Raw genomic sequence first — 17929 nt, forward strand, 5'->3', positions numbered from 1 at the left:
GAATGGGTGTGGAGGGATGAGGAAAAAAAGTGGGTCAAAGGGTATGAACATACAGTAAAATAGAAGAAATAAATTCAGTGTTTGATAGCAGAGCAGGGTGATTATAGTTAACAAAAATGTATCATAGGTGGGTGACGGACACCCTAAATACCCTGGCTTGATCACTATGCATTTTATACATATAACAAAATTTCTCATATACCCAATACATTTGTATAAATAAAACAAAATCTTGTTTCAGCAAGGGAAAAAAAATAAATAAAATCTATTCACAGTTTTTTTAACAATAAATAAATTTGTGCTCTAATTTCAAGAGAAAATTCTTTTCTTCTGATTTAGGCAAAAAAAAAAATCTTACGAAAAGTTACCCCCAAATACTAGCATAAGTCCAATTTTAAGCAATTAAACCACTTTTCTTTTGTATATTTTCTAAAATGGCCAGTTTACCTCAGATCACACCTTAATATGGCATTGTCTCATCATGCTTCATCATGTCATTGATGCAAAATAATTACAAAAACAGATAAAGCAAATTTAAATCTTGAAACTACATATTCGTAAAAAAGTGTCTTTGCATTTGCCTTCAAGAACAGACAAGTAAGAATAAAAAAGAACTGATGCCTAAAAGCCAAGTCTTACAAACGTAAAAGCAGAAACGGGGCCTGAGGATGAGACTCCAATTTACCCAGGATTCGTGGCAGCTCCTGCACAATGTGACAGATGAGAAGATCCAGGCATTTGGACAGGTATTCATTGCCACTTTGCTGCTCCTTGCCTGGAGTGGTCTTTCTGCTGTCTCTCTCGATGTACATCACCAGTCTACATACAAGAAAGTGCAAAGATTACCTCTCATGATAAAACACTTGATAGCATCTATCCAAAAATGCCGCCAAGGCAAGTGTTTCCAGAGGGCACCCTCCCAATCATATTGACGTTTAGATTTGTAGCAACTTGTCGGGCACAATTTTTGCCTCAGAAAACTCAAAACATTTACAGAGAAAGAAAATAAAGCAACTTCAGATCTCTCTGCTAATATCCTGATTCCATTTGCCTTGGCCAATGGAAACAAACAATATTCTCCAGGTGATAAATGAAAGACAAAGAGATGTCTGGACAGAAGAGGGCTCTTTATGTTTCAAAGGTTCAAAGTAAAGCCACAAGTTAACTGCATATTTGTTTATCATTAGTATTCAATTTGCTTGGGACCCTAGATAATTCACATGAATTTCAATTGTCTCATCCAAAGAAAATGTTTCATTTTAACACTGGGTTATACAGATGGCAGACAATATCTAAATATCTGGCTTTTACATGTCTCTTTATCTACCAGTTTTATGATACCTGCCTTTTAAAGCTAACTTGTTTCTTCTTTCAAACTACTGGCATTCTTTAAACATTCATTTCTGAACCAACCACTTCCAACCCGGAACTAGGGAGTCTACTGGACCATCACCTTAGACATTTAAGGTGTTACTACAAACTTTTAGGTCCTCTCCACATTTTCTCCCCTTTGCTGGACCTACTAGTCATTTTCTCAAGTTCCCATTCCCCCCAACTCCCTACATGGCAACAAGTCCACTGATTTCACCATGCAAAAGGCCCTGTAAGGCAGTCTCCCTGGTTACCATCATCCATCTATCCATTTCTGTTATTCTCACCCATCCACCCAACTTTTACTTCTCAGGAAGAACTTCCAACCAATTTCCATTGTAAATTGGAGTTTTATACAAAATATACACATATACATAAAATGTATTGAAATCTTGATACTTAGCATTTATGTGGCTCTCTCAATAGACTTATGCATGCATTTGCGTTTCCATGTATTACTATTTGCACCTCATCACGTGAGGATGAACCCAAATCAGGAAGTTAGCCTTGATTCTGTATCAGTCAGTTAGCATCTTCTGTTCTAGTCACCAATTATGCGGCTAGAGCCATAATCACTGTTCAACCTACTTGTTCCTCAATTGCCTTCAATCTGGCTTTCTCTCTCATCACTATCTCCAAGGTCACATGACATCAAATCCAATGGGCCTTCATCTGCCTTCACCTACACAAGTCAACAGCATTCAATACTGTTGCCACTCCTGCTGTTCCTCTATCATAACCTCATCCTTTATTAGCTTTCTTCTCCAGTTTCTCTGGTTGTTCCTTCTCTGTGTCTTTTGCTGGTTCATGCTCTTAAATGCTGAAGTCTATCAAGACTGAGTTCTAGGCCCACAACTATCCTCTAACTGTTTAACACAGGCTATCTCATTCCTACCAATGATTTAAATTACCACTTATCTATACAGATATCTTCCAATTACATATCTGCAGCTCAAACACGGTCTCTAAGTTATATGCCAATGTATTCAACTGCTGACTTGACATCTGATTTTATCTGTCTTAAAGACGTTCAAACTCTATATATCCAAAATAAAAATCATCATCTCACCAAACCTGGTTGTCTTCCAGAGCACAATATCCTACTGTATAGTATCGCTCTCTACCTTATTAAACAAACCAGAAAACTAGGAGAGTCATCCTTAACACCTCCTTTTCTCTCACTTCCCATATTAAGTCAATCACTGAATATTCTTCCAACTCTTTCACTTCTCCACTCCAAACCAATAGCAAGCTACCATATTTCCTTCTCCTGGACTATTACAATAGGATTCTAGCTAACTAGTCCATCTGCTTCTACTCTGCCACTCTAATCCTTGCACACTCTACATCTAAACTAATCTTGTCCATCAGGTCACTCCCCTATTTAAAACCCTTCCATGGCATCTCATTGTTCTTCACATAGGAGTTCTTAAAACTCCCTATCACGACCTTCACGGGCTGACCCCCAATTACTTCTCCAGTTTCGTCTTGTTTTCTCTCCCTCCTGTCACACTGGGTTCTCTGTCTCTTAAATACAGTACCTCCCCATGCAACAAGCTACTGCCTCTGCCTAGATGGCCCTTCTCTTCCGTCTTTGCCAATAAATTCATATGCATATTTCATAACTCACTGTACTCTCCCAATGACTTCCTTAAATTAAAGCCCTCTATGGTACTGTCTCATAGCATGGAAGGATTACCCAACTGCAATTTTAAAAGATATTTTTAATTATCTGATAATGTTTGTCACCCCAGTAAACTTAAAAATACCTAAGGGCAAGGACTATATCTGATTCTTCTCACCACACCCTTCCACTTCTGCGCACAGTTCTTAACTCTAATTAAGTGTTCAATACATATTAGCTGAATAAGTAAATATTGCTGTTGAAACTGCCATAAAGTTCTATCTAGTTCTCTACAGCAATTCCTTCTCATTATTCCCAAGGCCCATTTCTTAATTCTGCTATTTAGTGTGAGCTTGCTTGAAATTTATACCGCATATAAAAAGCTAAAAAAATAAAAAACTTCCACCTAGAAAAAATACCAGAAGCAAAAAGACCAACTGGAGAAAAATATTTCCATTCCAAATCACAAAATGTTAATATTATATATGTACACACACATATGCATGTGCCCCCAGATAATAATTAGAAAAAGACTAACAAAAGAAGAGGAAAAAATGAGCAAGGACTAAGAGAAGGCAGTGCACATAGAAGAAAATATAAATGGTTCAAGGAAAAGACATTCCATTTCGCTCCTAATAAAAGAAATATACATACAATGACATCTATTTTTACCTCATGGGGCCAACACTCAGAAAATTTGACAAGACTGCCATCAAGACTCTGAGGATACTGATACTCTAGTTCATTGCTGTTGGAAATGTAATCGAGTATAAATCCCAGGCAGAGTGAGCTGGCAATAATTTGAAAATTAATAATCTAGTAATTTCATCTCTAGGAACAAAGTATTCAATAGATATACCTGTACACATATGATATGACACATACACATAGTTTGCTATTTATAACATCAAAAAATTGGGGTAGGAAGTATTTAGCAAAAGGGGACTGCTTAAATAAAATATGGTACATAATTAGAATGCGGCTGTCAAAAAGAAGCAGCTCTTTATACACTATATGAAAAAGCTACAAGATATGTTTTTAAGAAAATAAGCAAAGTTCAAAATAGGGAACTTTCGCTTATAAAGGGAGGGAAATAATCCATATTCATATTTGATTAGATTTTCAAAAAATCCAGAGGGATAAATAAGCTAATAAGGATGCTTAATTCTGCATGGTGGTAATCCAGGGTAATGGAAGCAGATGAGAAATTTTTCGCTTTGAATTTTTTTTTTTTTTTTTTTTGGTTTTTGAACCATGAGTATGTGTTACCTACTCAAAGCTTTTAATGTAAAAAATATATATATATATATATATTTTTTTTTTTTTTTGAAATGGAATCTCACTCTGTCACCCATGCTGGAGTGCATGCAGTGGCACAATCTCGGTTCACTGCAACCTCTGCCACACGGGTTCAAGTGATTCTCCTGCCTCAGCCTCCAGGGAAGCTGAGAATACAGGCACCTGCCACCGCGCACAGCTAATTTTTGTATTTTTAGTAGAGACGGGGTTTCACCATCTTGGCCAGGCTGGTCTTCAACTTCTGACCTCGTGATCCACCCGCCTCAGCCTCCCAAAGTGCTGGGATTACAAGCGTGAGCCACCATGCCTGGCCAATGTTTTTAAACATTAAGTAATACTGTTGTCCTACAGAGCCTTTTTAAAAACATTTTTAGGAGATATAATGCTCAATTTCCCAGGATATCCTACCAAATAATAAATGCTGAGTGCAAGGCAAACAGACAGCCCGATTTGTAAGATTTATGCTTTCCCACAGTGTCAAGTGTCAGGCTGACGTTACAAAAGAAGTAAACCAACAGTACTCCAGCAGTGCCCCAAAACTTAACTGTGGTTTGTGTCCATTACAATTCCTAGATTCTTTCTTTCAGCAGGGTCAAATCTTTTACCTTGACAATATTGAAACAAAGATGTCAACCAAATCTGGAAGCAATTCTCACCTGTTGCACTTTCAGACAGTGTGATCTTGTACAAATTAAACTCTTACAAACTTCAGTTTTCTAATTACAAAATGGGATAATGCCCGCCTTATAGGACTGCTGTGAGGATGTAAATGAATGCGGTAAATTCTCAGGAAACAGTAGCTACTATCATCACCACCACCAAACTTGGGATACTGCTTTCTTGAGTACACAAATCTTAAGAGAAAATCCCTAGAGAAGGCTAACACTCTGTTTTTCATCCCACTCTCTGAATCATGAATCACCATGCTCAAAAGTCCTGCCCCACTTCCCCTGCATTTTGAAGAACTGCCTCAACTTATTAAAATGAAAGAGAGACCAGGCGCGGTGGCTCACACCTGTAATCCCAGCACTTTGGGAGGCCATGGCGGGTGGATCACCTGAGGTCAGGAGTTCGAGACCAGCCTGACCAACATGGAGAAACCCCGTCTCCACTAAAAAAATATAAAAATTAGCCAGGCGTGGTGGCACATGCCTGTAATCCCAGCTACTCGGGAGGCTGAGGCAGGAGAATCTCTTGAACCTGGGAGGCAGAGGTTGCAATAAGCCGAGATGGCACCACTGCACTCCAGCCTGGGCAATAAGAGTGAAACTCCATCTCAAAAAATTAATTAATTAAAATTAAATTAAAATAAAATGAAAGAGAGCCTGACATCTCTTCAGAGATTAGAATTTGATGCCATTAAAATTGTTCTACTCCTTTTGATATAGGAAGAATAGAAACATTTTCTTTAAGGAAATAGTTTTGTCTTCATTAAACATGCAGAATATATAACCATTTATTTAACCCATCATCCTACTAAAAGACATGAGGGGTGCTTTCAGCTTTTCTTCTCAAAAAGCAATGCTTGAGAGACACTGTTGCATCTGTCTCCTGGTACACATGTGCAAGAGTTGCTAGGGTACATGTATAGGAATGGAAACTCAAATATTCAACTTCATGACACTGCCAAACTGGTTCCCAAAGTGGTTGTCCCAATTTATTCCCACCAGTAGTGTATGCGTTCCCTCTGAGTTACAACCTCACCAATACCTACTGGTATCAGATTTAATTTCTACCCATCTATTTATGGGGTTTAAAGTGGTACCTTTAGTCTTAATTTGAATTTTCATAATTATTAATGACAGAATATTTTGGTATTTATTTGCTGTTCATATTTCCTCTTTTCTCAGGAAAATGAAGGGAAAAGAGGAATTATGAACAGTAAGTGCCTGAAAATGTCTGTTTCTGAAATGCCTGTTCAGGTCTTTTGCTCATTCTCCCATTGGGTTGTTGATCTTTTGTTATTGATTTGGAGGCATTAATTATATGGTCTGGATCTTTTATCTTCTTCCTCTTTGTCCCCTTCTTGATCCTCTTTCTTCCTTCTTGTTTCTCCTCCTCCTTTTGTCTTTCACATTGAAGTCCTCAATCCACTAGAAATTGACTGATCACGTGGGTTGAGGTGGGAATCTAATTCCATTGTTTTTCCAAGTGGACGAGCACTTGTCTGGTACTATTTATTGAAAAGGTACTTCTAAAACCAACAGTGAGGAAAGGGGGTAAAAGATCAAATATTTGGCAAAATCTGATTAAAAAGCAGTTTGAACCTTAAATTATCTCCTCTGGCCAATATATGTAGGTAACTGCCACTAGGCTTGCACTCAGGCAAAAGTCTAAACATTTATTCTCTAGAGAAAATAAAAACCATCTGGACTGAGAAATAGCAGACCAAGATTAAGAGAGGACTACCAAACTGCAAACAGGGGACTAAGTAAATTTATGCACAGTAAATACTGAAACTTCATCTCCCTTAGCCCAGTGGGCTCCTGGGACTCTGGTAGCCCAGTCGTTTCTTTCCGAGCATGTGACTGGAACACTCTGCATGTGCTCTTCTTTGGCAAAACTAAAAAGCCCAAGAGACATAGCCAGAGACATTCATGCTAAAGTTCACATTAAAAATGCCTGTACAGATGATCTTAATGTAAAGCTCAAAGTCAAAATTCACCGACAAACTGAGAACTTCTAAAATAGGCTGTCATTCCCTCAACTCTTAATCATAAGGAGATCAAACATTACCAAATAGCTGAAAGCCTGACTTATCTGTTCTACATTTATGTCTGCTGGTACTCATCCACATTCTTTTTCATTGCTGTGTAGTGTTCCAGTATGTGACTATACCATAATTTACTTACTCGTTTTGTTGTGGATGAACATTTGGGCTATTTCAATTAATGAACAGGGCTAAGCATAACTTATGCTGGATGCACGTAAACATTTCTATTGGATATATCTGTATCCTTGGAAGTAAATTTGCTGGGTCACAAAGCATGCCTCGATTCAGTTTCATAGACACTGATGATCAGTTTTCTAAAGTGATCATTATGTCAATTTATACTCCAACAGGTAGATATAAGAATTCCAGTTTTTCAGCCAGGCGCAGTGGCTCATGTCTGTAATCCCAGCACTTTGGGAGGCTGAGGCGGGTGGATCATGAGGTCAGGAGATCGAGACCATCCTGGCTAACACAGTGAAACCCGTCTCTACTAAAAATACAAAAAATTAGCCAGGTGTGGTGGCGGGCGCCTGTAGTCCCAGCTACTTGGGAGGCTGAGGCAGGAGAATGGCGTGAACCCGGGAGGCAGAGCTTGCAGTGAGCCGAGATTGCACCACTGCACGCCAGCCTGGGCGACAGAGTGAGACTCTGTCTCAAAACAAAACAAAAAAAAAATTCCAGTTTTTCTATATCTTTGCCAAAACCCTACATTATCAGGCTTTTTAATCACAGCCATTCTAGTGGGTATATGTTGGTAACTCATTGTGATTAAATTAAATTTTCCTGATGACTAATTAGGTTAAGCATCTTTTCAGGTGTTAATTGACCATCTGGAGATAACCAGTTTTGTAAACTGTTTGTCCAAGTCTTGTGCTCATTTTTCTATTGGGTTATCTGTCCTCTTTTCCTTGATGAAGTGGTCTGTACATATTTCTGTTAAGAGACCACTGTTGATTATATATGTCGATTATGAATGTCTCTTACTCTGTGGCTTACCTTTTTACTCTTTTAATGTCTTTGAATGAACCAAAATTTTAAGGTGGCCTAATTTATCAATATTTTCCTTTCTGACAATGCTTTTGTGATCTGTTAAAAAAAATTTCAGTCTACACAAAAGTCATGAAGATATTTTTATATGCTATCTACCAGAAGCTTTACTGCTTTACCTTTACAAATTTAAACAGAAAATCATAAAATCTACCTGTATTGATCTTTGGTACAGTACAGCTTAGGAGTAAAAGTTTTTATTTCTTTCCTATATTGATATCTAAATTATCTATTATTGTTTATTATAAAACCCACAATTTTCTGTTTTCCTCTGTATCTCTCCCACTATTCTTCATGTCTTCTATACTTTTGTCTCTCTACACTGATCTCAGACTTCTCCCAGATAGTATTTCTCTGCTTCAGAGAGTCTAATCTGTTAGCCAAATCCACTGACTTGTTACTTTCAATTACTGTATTTTTCAGTTCTAGAATATCCATTTGGGTTTTTTTAATAGTTCTAGTTCTCCACTGAAACCCTTAATCTTTCAAATTCCTTGACTATATTAATCACAGTTATTTTAAAGTCTGTATCTGATAACTCTATTGCCTGTATTCCCTATGGATACTGTCTCTCTTGTTGATTTTATTGCTTTTATTCATATCATCTTGTCTCCTCATAGGCCTGATTACTTTCTATTGAGTATTAGACTCTATACCTGAAAACTACGGAGATATTCTGAGGCCTAGGGTTACGGTTAGACTTCTTCAGACACGATTTGCATTTGCTTCTGGAAGGCAGCTAAAACACCAAACAATCTGATCATCTTAATCCATACACAGACTGAGATGATTCAAAAATGAGCTTCTCTCCCTGTTTTGGGAAATCCTCTATATCAGTAACAGCTACCCCAGAAACAGAAAACAGAGAAAATAGAAATGGTTATCTTTTGGCAGTCAAGGAATCCAAATGAAATCCTCTCCAAATTTACAGAGTATAAAAAAAGCAAATTCACACTTGTCTATAAGGAATCAATTTTTCTCTAAAGTTTAAATTATCCATTATAAAACTTGATAATGTGTTGCTTAACTACCATGGTTTGAAATATCTTTCACTTAAGGCAAAAACTATTCAAATCATTTTCAAACACTAGTACAGACTGTTAATACATAAGAAAATATCCATTACATCTGCTGGGAGAAATAAAAAACTAATGGGATCCATAACAGTTTAAAACTAACTCTAGAATGATGCTCCATTTCTTCATGCTCTCCCCAATGCCTCCCCATTACAAGATGTGTTTTCACAGCTACAGTAGAATAAACTGACTTTACCGACAAGAGAACGTCATTTTCTAAAAGAATTCACATCTATAAAGGAGACAAAATGTGGAAACATTTGAGCATAGTGTCCCACAAATACTTCACAAGCGTTCTACGAAAAGCAGCAAATGATATTTCTCAGTGTTCTACAAGGGTATATCAAGTTAAAAAGTTAACACACTGAAAAGAAATCCAAATAAACTGCAAATAAACAAGATCAGATCAATTCTCCTTTGTTTCCCTTACTAATTTTTTTGAGACAGAGTCTTACTCCATCGCCCAGGCTGGAATGCAGTGGCATGATCTCAGCTCACTGCAACCTCCGCCTCCTGGGTTCAAGTGATTCTCCTGGATCACCTTGTAGCTGTGATTACAAGTATGCGCCACCATGCCAGGCTAATTTTTGTATTTTTGTTTTGTTTATTTGTTTCATTTAATTTTTATATTTTTAATAGAAATGGGGTTTCACCATGTTGGCCAGGCTGATCTCGAACTCCTGACCTAAAATGATCTGCCCACTTCTGCCTCCCAAAGTGCTGGGATTACAGGCATGAGCCACTGTGCCCAGCCAACTATCTTTAACAGTATTATTTCTCCCCAGGACATACCCATTTCCCAAACTACTGTCACTCAAACCCCTGCATTTCTCTCCATTTATCTCTCTGATTAATTCCCTCTAATCTGACCACAATTTTCTTACTCTCATCACCACAGGAATCCTATGCGCATTGCACACATATCCACCTTTACGTAACTCTGATCAGCCTTCTATTAAGACCTCCTGCTACACCTCCGTGATTCTAAGGCCAAACTCAGCAAGTCCTATGCCTAATATCTACACCAGTACAATGTCTACAGCAAAATGAGTTCAATGAGTACAAGGATGATGACATCAGTTTATTCATTCAGTAACTATTTACCGTGTCTACTATGTGCTAAGTATTTTTCTAGTTGATGTAGATACAACCCATGGAGTGTATATTCAAGTCCAATGAAACAGACAGCAAATAAGCAACCAGAAAATAGCTTAGGTGGTGACAAGCACTATGGAGAAAATTAAAGAAGAGTAAGAAAACTAGTCACTTGCCAGAGAAAACCTCTCGACAGGATGTCATTGAAGCAGAGACCAGAAGGGGTAAAGCAAGCGTGCAATGTGGACAAAACATTCCAGAAAACTGTTAAGCCACATGCAACATCCCAAAGGCAAACACATGCTTGCTGTGTACTTGTGTAGCTACAGCACAGTGTAAGAAAAGATCAGAGAGGTAACCAGGCTCCAAACCACGTAAGGGGTTGTATGCCATGGTAAGAAGCTTGAATTTTACTCTCAAGGAGAAAGAGTGGCATGATCTGACATGTGGTTAAAAAAAAATAGCATTCTGGATACTGTAAGGAAGATAGACTATGGAAATGTAAAAAGGAAGACCAGCTGAGAAGCAACTGTAACAATTTGGATGAGAAGTCATGGTGGCTTTGGTTAGTGTGGTAATGAAGACATGGTGTTAATTGATGAGATTATGGATATTTTTTCAAGGTACAAATAATTAGATTTGCTGTTGATTGGATAGGAGAGGTGAAAAAGAGAAGTCAAGAATAATTCCATGCAACTAAGCAGCTGGAATAACAGAGCCACCATTTACTAATATAGGTAAAGACTGCCAGAATAGAAAGTCTGGAGCAGAAAAATCTTTATCAGACATTAACGTTTCGGTAGCACATGGAGAGCTGGTATGTGAGTGTGAGTTCAGAGAAAAGGTTTAGGCTGATGACATTAATCTGAGAGTAGGCCATGGATGGATGGTATTTAAGGCAATTGTCTTGGTCCATCTGTGTCACTATAAAGCAATGCCTGGGGATGGGTAATTTATAAAGAAAACAATGTGTATTTGGCTCATGATTCTGATTTCTGTAGAAGTTCAAGATTGGGCAGCTGCATCTGGCGAGGATCACAGGTTGCTTCCACTTATGGTGGAAGGCAAAGGGGTGCCAGGGTGTGCAGAGATGACATTGAAAGAGAGGAAGCAAGAGAGGGGGTAGGTACAAGGCTCTTTTTAATAACCAGCTCTGGTGAGAACTAATGGAGCAAGGACAGCTCCAAGCCATTCATGAGGGATCCATCCTCATGAGCCAAGCACCTGCTAGAAGCATCACCTCCAACAATGCAGATCAAATTTGGAGGCCTAAGGGACAAACATCCAAACTCTAGAAGCCATTAGATTAAATGAGATCACTCCAAGGACTGAGTCATGGAACTACTACAAAGGCTGAGATTATGAGAGAGGAAACTGAGGAAGAGTGACTACTGAAGGGTGAAGAAAACCCAAAAAAACTGCCCTGGGTATCAAGTAAGAAAGTACTTCAAGAAGGAAACAGTAGACTTCTAGTTTCTGGTAAATGTGAATTAGGTTATTCAGACAAACATTTCTATTATAAATAAAACAAAAATGAAAAGATATATATATATCTCCACAACATATATGTATACACATATATAATGTATATCCACTTGATATATAATCACAGCAAACTATATGGCTTATAAACAAACACACAATGCCTATGATGACTGTCTGATGTTAAATAAGAACTTGTAGTTTTACACTGATGTCACCAAGATGGCTGACTGAAGGTGCCTGATACTCATGACCCCAACTCCTATAAAAAAAGACCAAAACAATGAATAAATAACTCCATTTTGACTAGAGTATCTGAAGGAGAACACTGAAGTACAGCAGGGGAGTGACAGAGACACCACGGAACATGAAGACTCAGGACGGCTATATTGAGAAGGAATCCAAATATTCTGCTCTCTGCCACCCTGTCTCCCCAATTGGGATCAACTCGGAATCATGAGGAAATTCCCCCTACAAGAAAAAGGTAAAGCAAGGAGCCCCCAGTAGCTCCCACGAATGTCATGAAAACCTGCAGTTTTCATTGCTGAAGAATCTCGCACTCCTCACGGGCCAATCGCAGTTCAGGAAGCTACCAGGAGTTCACGTGGCTGCACTGTGCCACAGAAGAAGCTGACATTGTGTCCTATTTTCCCCCTGACCCAAGCTGCTACTGCATAATGCCATCTTGACACTGGAGCCACTGCTAGAGGGTGTCCTTCCCCAGGACCCAGTAGCCACTGTATCTCCCCACCCCAAAGGCTCCACCATACTCAACAGTCCTGCAGCCCCTTGGAGCAAACAGGCCTGCCAACCTGCTCCCAAAGGAACAATGCCTGATTCATCAAGTTCCATTCCCTCTTGGCATGGCATGAGAGACAGCTTGTTACTTTCAACTCCGGAGGTGAGGAGCAGCTGAGCTGCCAGTCAACCAGCCCTGCACTCCCTTGATGTAGTGCATGAGACAGCCTGCCACTCTGCCCTCAGGGAAGCAGCCCAAGCTGGCAGAACAGTTGCACAAACTCCTGCAGCCCGAGCCACTGAAGTACTCACAGGCATTGTTAATACTGACTATAGCTGAAACAACGGCACAAAGACTACACTACTGCACCTACTCAACACCAAAGCCAACAAACCCAACACAACCAATGTCATAGGACAGATTTTCAAAATTATATTAAGTATCTTTTCTGACTATAATGAAATAAAACTAAAAATCAGTAACAGGAGAAACTCTGGAAGCTATACAAATACATGGATATTAAACAATATACTTTTGAACAACAGAAGGGTCAAGGAAAAATTTTTTTAATTTAAAAATTCTCTGATACAAATAAAAATGGAAACACAGTATACTAAAAGCTATGGGATACAACAAAAGCACTTCTAAGAGGGAAGTTTATAGCAATAATGCCCGCATCAAAAAATCAGAAAGATCTCAAAGAACCAAACATTATACTTCAAGGAACTAGAAAAACAACAAGAAACTAAACCCAATATTAGTAGAAGGAAAGAAGTAACATAAGTCAGAGCAGAAATAAATGAAATGGAGACTTTTTAAAGGACAAAAGGTCAGCAAAATAGAGTTCGTTCTTTGAAAAATGTAACAAACCTTTAGGTAGACTAAGAAAAAAGAGAAGATTGAAATAAATAAACTCAGAGATAAAAAGTAGATATTACAATGTATATCACAGACTAAAAAGAATCATAAGACTATTATGAACAACTATACACCAAAAAGTTGAAAAATCTATCAAAAATGGACAAATGCCTGGATACACGCAGTTTATCAAAATTGAATCATGAAGAAATAAAAAGTCTGAAGAGACCAATAATGAGTAATAAGGCTGAATCAATAATAAAGTCTCCCATCAAAGAAAAGCCCAGAGCCTGATGGCTTCACTGCTGAATACTATCAAACATTTAAAGAACTAATAGTAATCCTTTTCAAAGTACTCCAAAAAATTGAAGACGAAGAAGTCTTTCAAACTCATTCTACAAGACTAGTATCACTGCAATCTGAAAACCAGAGACGGAAATTACAGGCCAATATCCTTGATGAAAAACCATTCACCACAATCAAGTGTAATTCATCCCAGGGATGCAAGGATGGTCCAACATATGCAAATCAATAAATGTGATCCATCACATTAACAAAATCAAGAACAAAAACCATATGATTTCAATACATGCAGGGAAAAAACTTGATAAAAGTCAACATCCTTCAAAATAAAAACTCTCAACAAATTAGGCATAGAAGGAATGTTTGTACCTCAACCCAATAATGGCCATATATGACAAACCCATGGCTAATGTAATACCTGAATAGGAAAAAAAATAAATGGAAAGCTTTTCCTCTAAATTTAGAACAAGACAAGGATACTCACTTTCATCACTTTTATTCAATGTAGGCAAGAGAAAGAAAGGGCATCCAAACTGGAAAAAAAAAAATAAGAAAAAAAAAGGAAGTCCAATTGTCCCTGCTTGCAAATGGCATAATCTTGAAGCTATAGAAAATCCTAAAGACTCCACCAAAAAACTCTTACAAATATTAAGTGAATTCGGTAAAGCATTTCTATATATCAATAGCAAACTATCTGAAAAAAATCAAGAAAGCAATACCATTTATAAGTTATAAAAAAATTCTCTTAATATGTTTAGTCAAGGAGGTGAAAGCTCTCTACAAGAAAAACTATGTAACAGTGATGAAAGAAATTAAAGAGGACACAAGTAAATGGAAAGATACTCCATGTTCATGGATTAGAAAAATTGATATTGTTAAGACATCTATACTACCTACAGTGATCTACAGATTAAAGGCAATTCTTATCAAATTACCAATGACATTCTTCACAGAAACAGAAAAAAAATTCTAAATTTTTTTTAAAAACCCCAAATAGCCAAATCAATTTGGGGGGGGGGGGGGGGGGGCGGGGGGAAGAACAAAAGCTGGTGGCATCAGACTACCAGACTTAAAAACGCACTACGAAGTTTTAATAACCAAAACACCATGGAACTAGCATAAAAACAGACACACAGACCAATGACACACAACGGAGAACACAAAAGTAAATCCACACAATTATAGCCAGCTGATTTTCAACAAACATACCAAGAACACACTTGGGGAGATGGTAATCTCTTCAATAAACGAAGTTGGGAAAACTGGATATCCACATGCAGAAGAGTGTAGCTAGACCCCCTCACTCTCACCGTATACAAAAATCAAGTCAAAATGGACTGAAGACTTAAATTTAAGATCTGAAACTAGGAATCTGCTAAAAGAACACATAGGGAAACTGCTTCATTGGTCTGGTCCATGATTTTTTGGGTAAGAACTCAAAAGCGCAGGCAACAAAAGTGAAAACAGACAAATGAGATTGCATCAAACTAAAAAGCTTCTGCACAACAAAGGAAACAAGGGTGAACAGATAGGCTACAGAATGGGAGAAAATATTCTCAATCCATGCATCTGACAAGAGGTTAATATCCAGAATATATAAAGAATTCAACTCAATAGCAAAAGAAAAAAAAATCTGCTAAGAAATGAGCAAATGAATAGACATTTCTCAAAAGACATACAAATGGCCAACAGGTATATTTAAAAATGCTCAACAACATCACCAATCATCAGGGAAATGCAAACTAAAACCACAATGAGGTATCACCTCACCCCAGTTAGAGTGGTCATTAACAAAAATAATAATAATAATAATGACAAATATTGGCATAGATGTGAAGAAAGGGGAGTTCTTATATACTGTTAGAGGGAAGGTAAATTAGTATGGCCATTATGAAAAACAGTATGGGGGTCCTCAAAAATTAAAAATAGAACTACCATATAATCAAGCAATCCCACTATTGGGTATTTATCCAAAGAAAAACAATTCAATATATCAAAGGAATACATGCACTCCCATGTTTACTGCAGCACTGTTCACAATAAGCAAAGATACGGAATAAACCTACGTGTCCATCAATGAATGGATAAAGAAAATAAAGAAAATGTGGTAAGAATACACAATAATAATATTCAACCATAAAAAGAATGAAATCTTGTCATTTGCAATAACATGAATAGAACTGGAGGACATTACGTTAAGTGAAATAATCCAGGCATGATCTCGCTCATATGTGGAATCTCAAAAAGCTGATCTCATAGAAATAGAGAAGAGAATATTGGTAACCACATTCTGGGGAGGCTAAGGGCAGGGACAGGGGGAGGACAGGGAAAGTTTGTACAAAATTACAGTTCGATAGGGAAAATAAGTTATCGTGTTCTATTGCACAGTAAGGTGACTATTACAATATTGTATTATATGTTTCAGCATCTCAAAATAACCAGAAGAGAGGATTTTTTAATGTTCTCACCACAAGAAAATAATAAACGTTTGCAGTGATATGCTATATACCCTAATTTGATCATTACACAGTGTATACACATACCTAAACATCACAGTGTACCCCATAAATATGTACAATTATTATGTGTCAAGTAAAAATAAAACAAAAAGAAGAACTCTAGGTTTAGATAAAATTTGCAGTGACTGCATCACACACAAGCAGAAAAGGTGTTGTCTCTGAAACCATTTAAATGGAAGAGGAGATGATCTAGTTTGGAATACTCTGTCAGATGATGCAGGAGAAACTCAAGGAACTGATGTTCAACATGCTGTGGTGACACTTCAATAAAGCAGTTTAAAAACAGGTGTTGAATACATTTATTTTACAAAATGCAAGAATGCAATCTTCCAAACCGGTACATTATCTTATATACATACTTATAAATAAATATGTGTAACTATAATAATAAATTAAACATTTATAAAAAGAGGTAAACAGTCATCTATTTCATCAAATTCATTTAAAAGTTTATATAATTACCATGTTTTCTCCCAAAAAGACTTTTTTAGACATTTCATTGAAAAATTAGACTTTCATATAATCAAGATTGCCTTGAATTCAACTAAACACATGATTTTTTTTTTTTTTTTTTTTTTTTTTAAGACAGAGTCTCATCCTGTCTCCCAGGCTGGAGTGCAGTGGCGCAATCTCAGCTCACTGTAACCTCCACCTCCCGGGTTCAAGCAATTCCCCTGCCTCAGCCTCCCAAGTAGCTGTGATTACAGGCACCTGCCACCACGCCCAGCTAATTTTTTTGTATTTCTAGTTGAGACGGGGTTTCACCATGTTGGACAGGCTGGTCTCAAACTCCTGACCTTAGGTGATCCACCTGCCTTGGCCTCCCAAAGTGCTTAGGATTACAGGCATGAGCCACTGCGCCCAGCTAGATGTTTTCATAAAATTGTTCCAGCTTTTGTGTGGAAAACATATTACTGGGGTGGGGGGAGCTGAACAACTAGAAATAGGAAGATCAGTTAGGAGACCAGTGTCAGAGCAAATAAGAGATGCTATTGGCTTGGTTGGGGCAGTCTAGATGGAAAGTAGGTAAGCAGGGGACCATCTTTTTGGAGGAAGAGTCAATATGACTTGCTTATTAATTGAATGAATAAGAAAAAAATATGGGTTACTCAGAAGTTTGGGTTTGAGTAACTGCATAGAGTGTTACTGAATGTATTTGACTATTACTGAGTAACTGGATCAAGTGCTACTGAATGTTTTTGACTCCCAGTCTGGGAGATGGGATGGAGTTAGAAAGCATATTTGATTTGTATATGTTAAATTTAAAACTCCTCTTGTGTATGCAATTGAATACGTTAAGATAATATAAGCCTGAAGTGGAGAAAAGTTCATCTAAGTGTATATCAGCACATAGGTAGTGTTTGAAGCCACAGGATTAGATGAAATCACTTAAGGACAGTGATGAAAGAGAAAAATAAGAAGGCTCAGCAAATGAAACAGAAAAGTGGAAACCAACAAAGAAGAGACTGAGGTGGGAAGAAAGCAAGGAATGTACATTAAGCCCCTATTATGAGCCCTAAAACTATAAAGATAAACTCCAGTTTAAATTCCCAAGTTGCATTGAAGCATTTTACTTCCCTTTTTCACATACTCCCACTGGAAAGTCACATTAGCCCTAAAAACAGGAAATTGTACCATTCACAGTCAGAACCTTCAAAAACCTCTTAACAGTGATGGTACAGATTAAATGGATTGAGAGAGGGCCCAAGAACACAAAAAGGAAAACACTGCCCAGTGAGTAGGCAGAACCTCAGCAGCACCTCAAGCCTTAAATGGCAAGGGAACAAGACAAGTTTTGGCTTT

At 37.7% G+C, this 17929-nt stretch overlaps 1 protein-coding gene across 11 annotated transcripts in view; it reads right to left on the reverse strand.

Annotated features, from left to right (window-relative positions):
- Positions 1 to 17929, reverse strand: part of ULK4 (unc-51 like kinase 4) — a 715846-nt gene that overhangs the window by 470420 nt on the left and 227497 nt on the right. For all 11 annotated transcript variants that reach the window (XM_055381350.2, XM_063703713.1, XM_055381348.2 and 8 more), the window contains one exon: positions 686 to 819. In XM_055381350.2, the coding sequence (XP_055237325.2) occupies positions 686 to 819 (134 nt within the window). The remainder of the gene's footprint in view (positions 1 to 685; positions 820 to 17929) is intronic.

The sequence above is a fragment of the Gorilla gorilla genome, chromosome 2 (genome assembly GCF_029281585.2).
Source record: "Gorilla gorilla gorilla isolate KB3781 chromosome 2, NHGRI_mGorGor1-v2.1_pri, whole genome shotgun sequence".
In the NCBI taxonomy this organism is placed as follows: domain Eukaryota; kingdom Metazoa; phylum Chordata; class Mammalia; order Primates; family Hominidae; genus Gorilla; species Gorilla gorilla.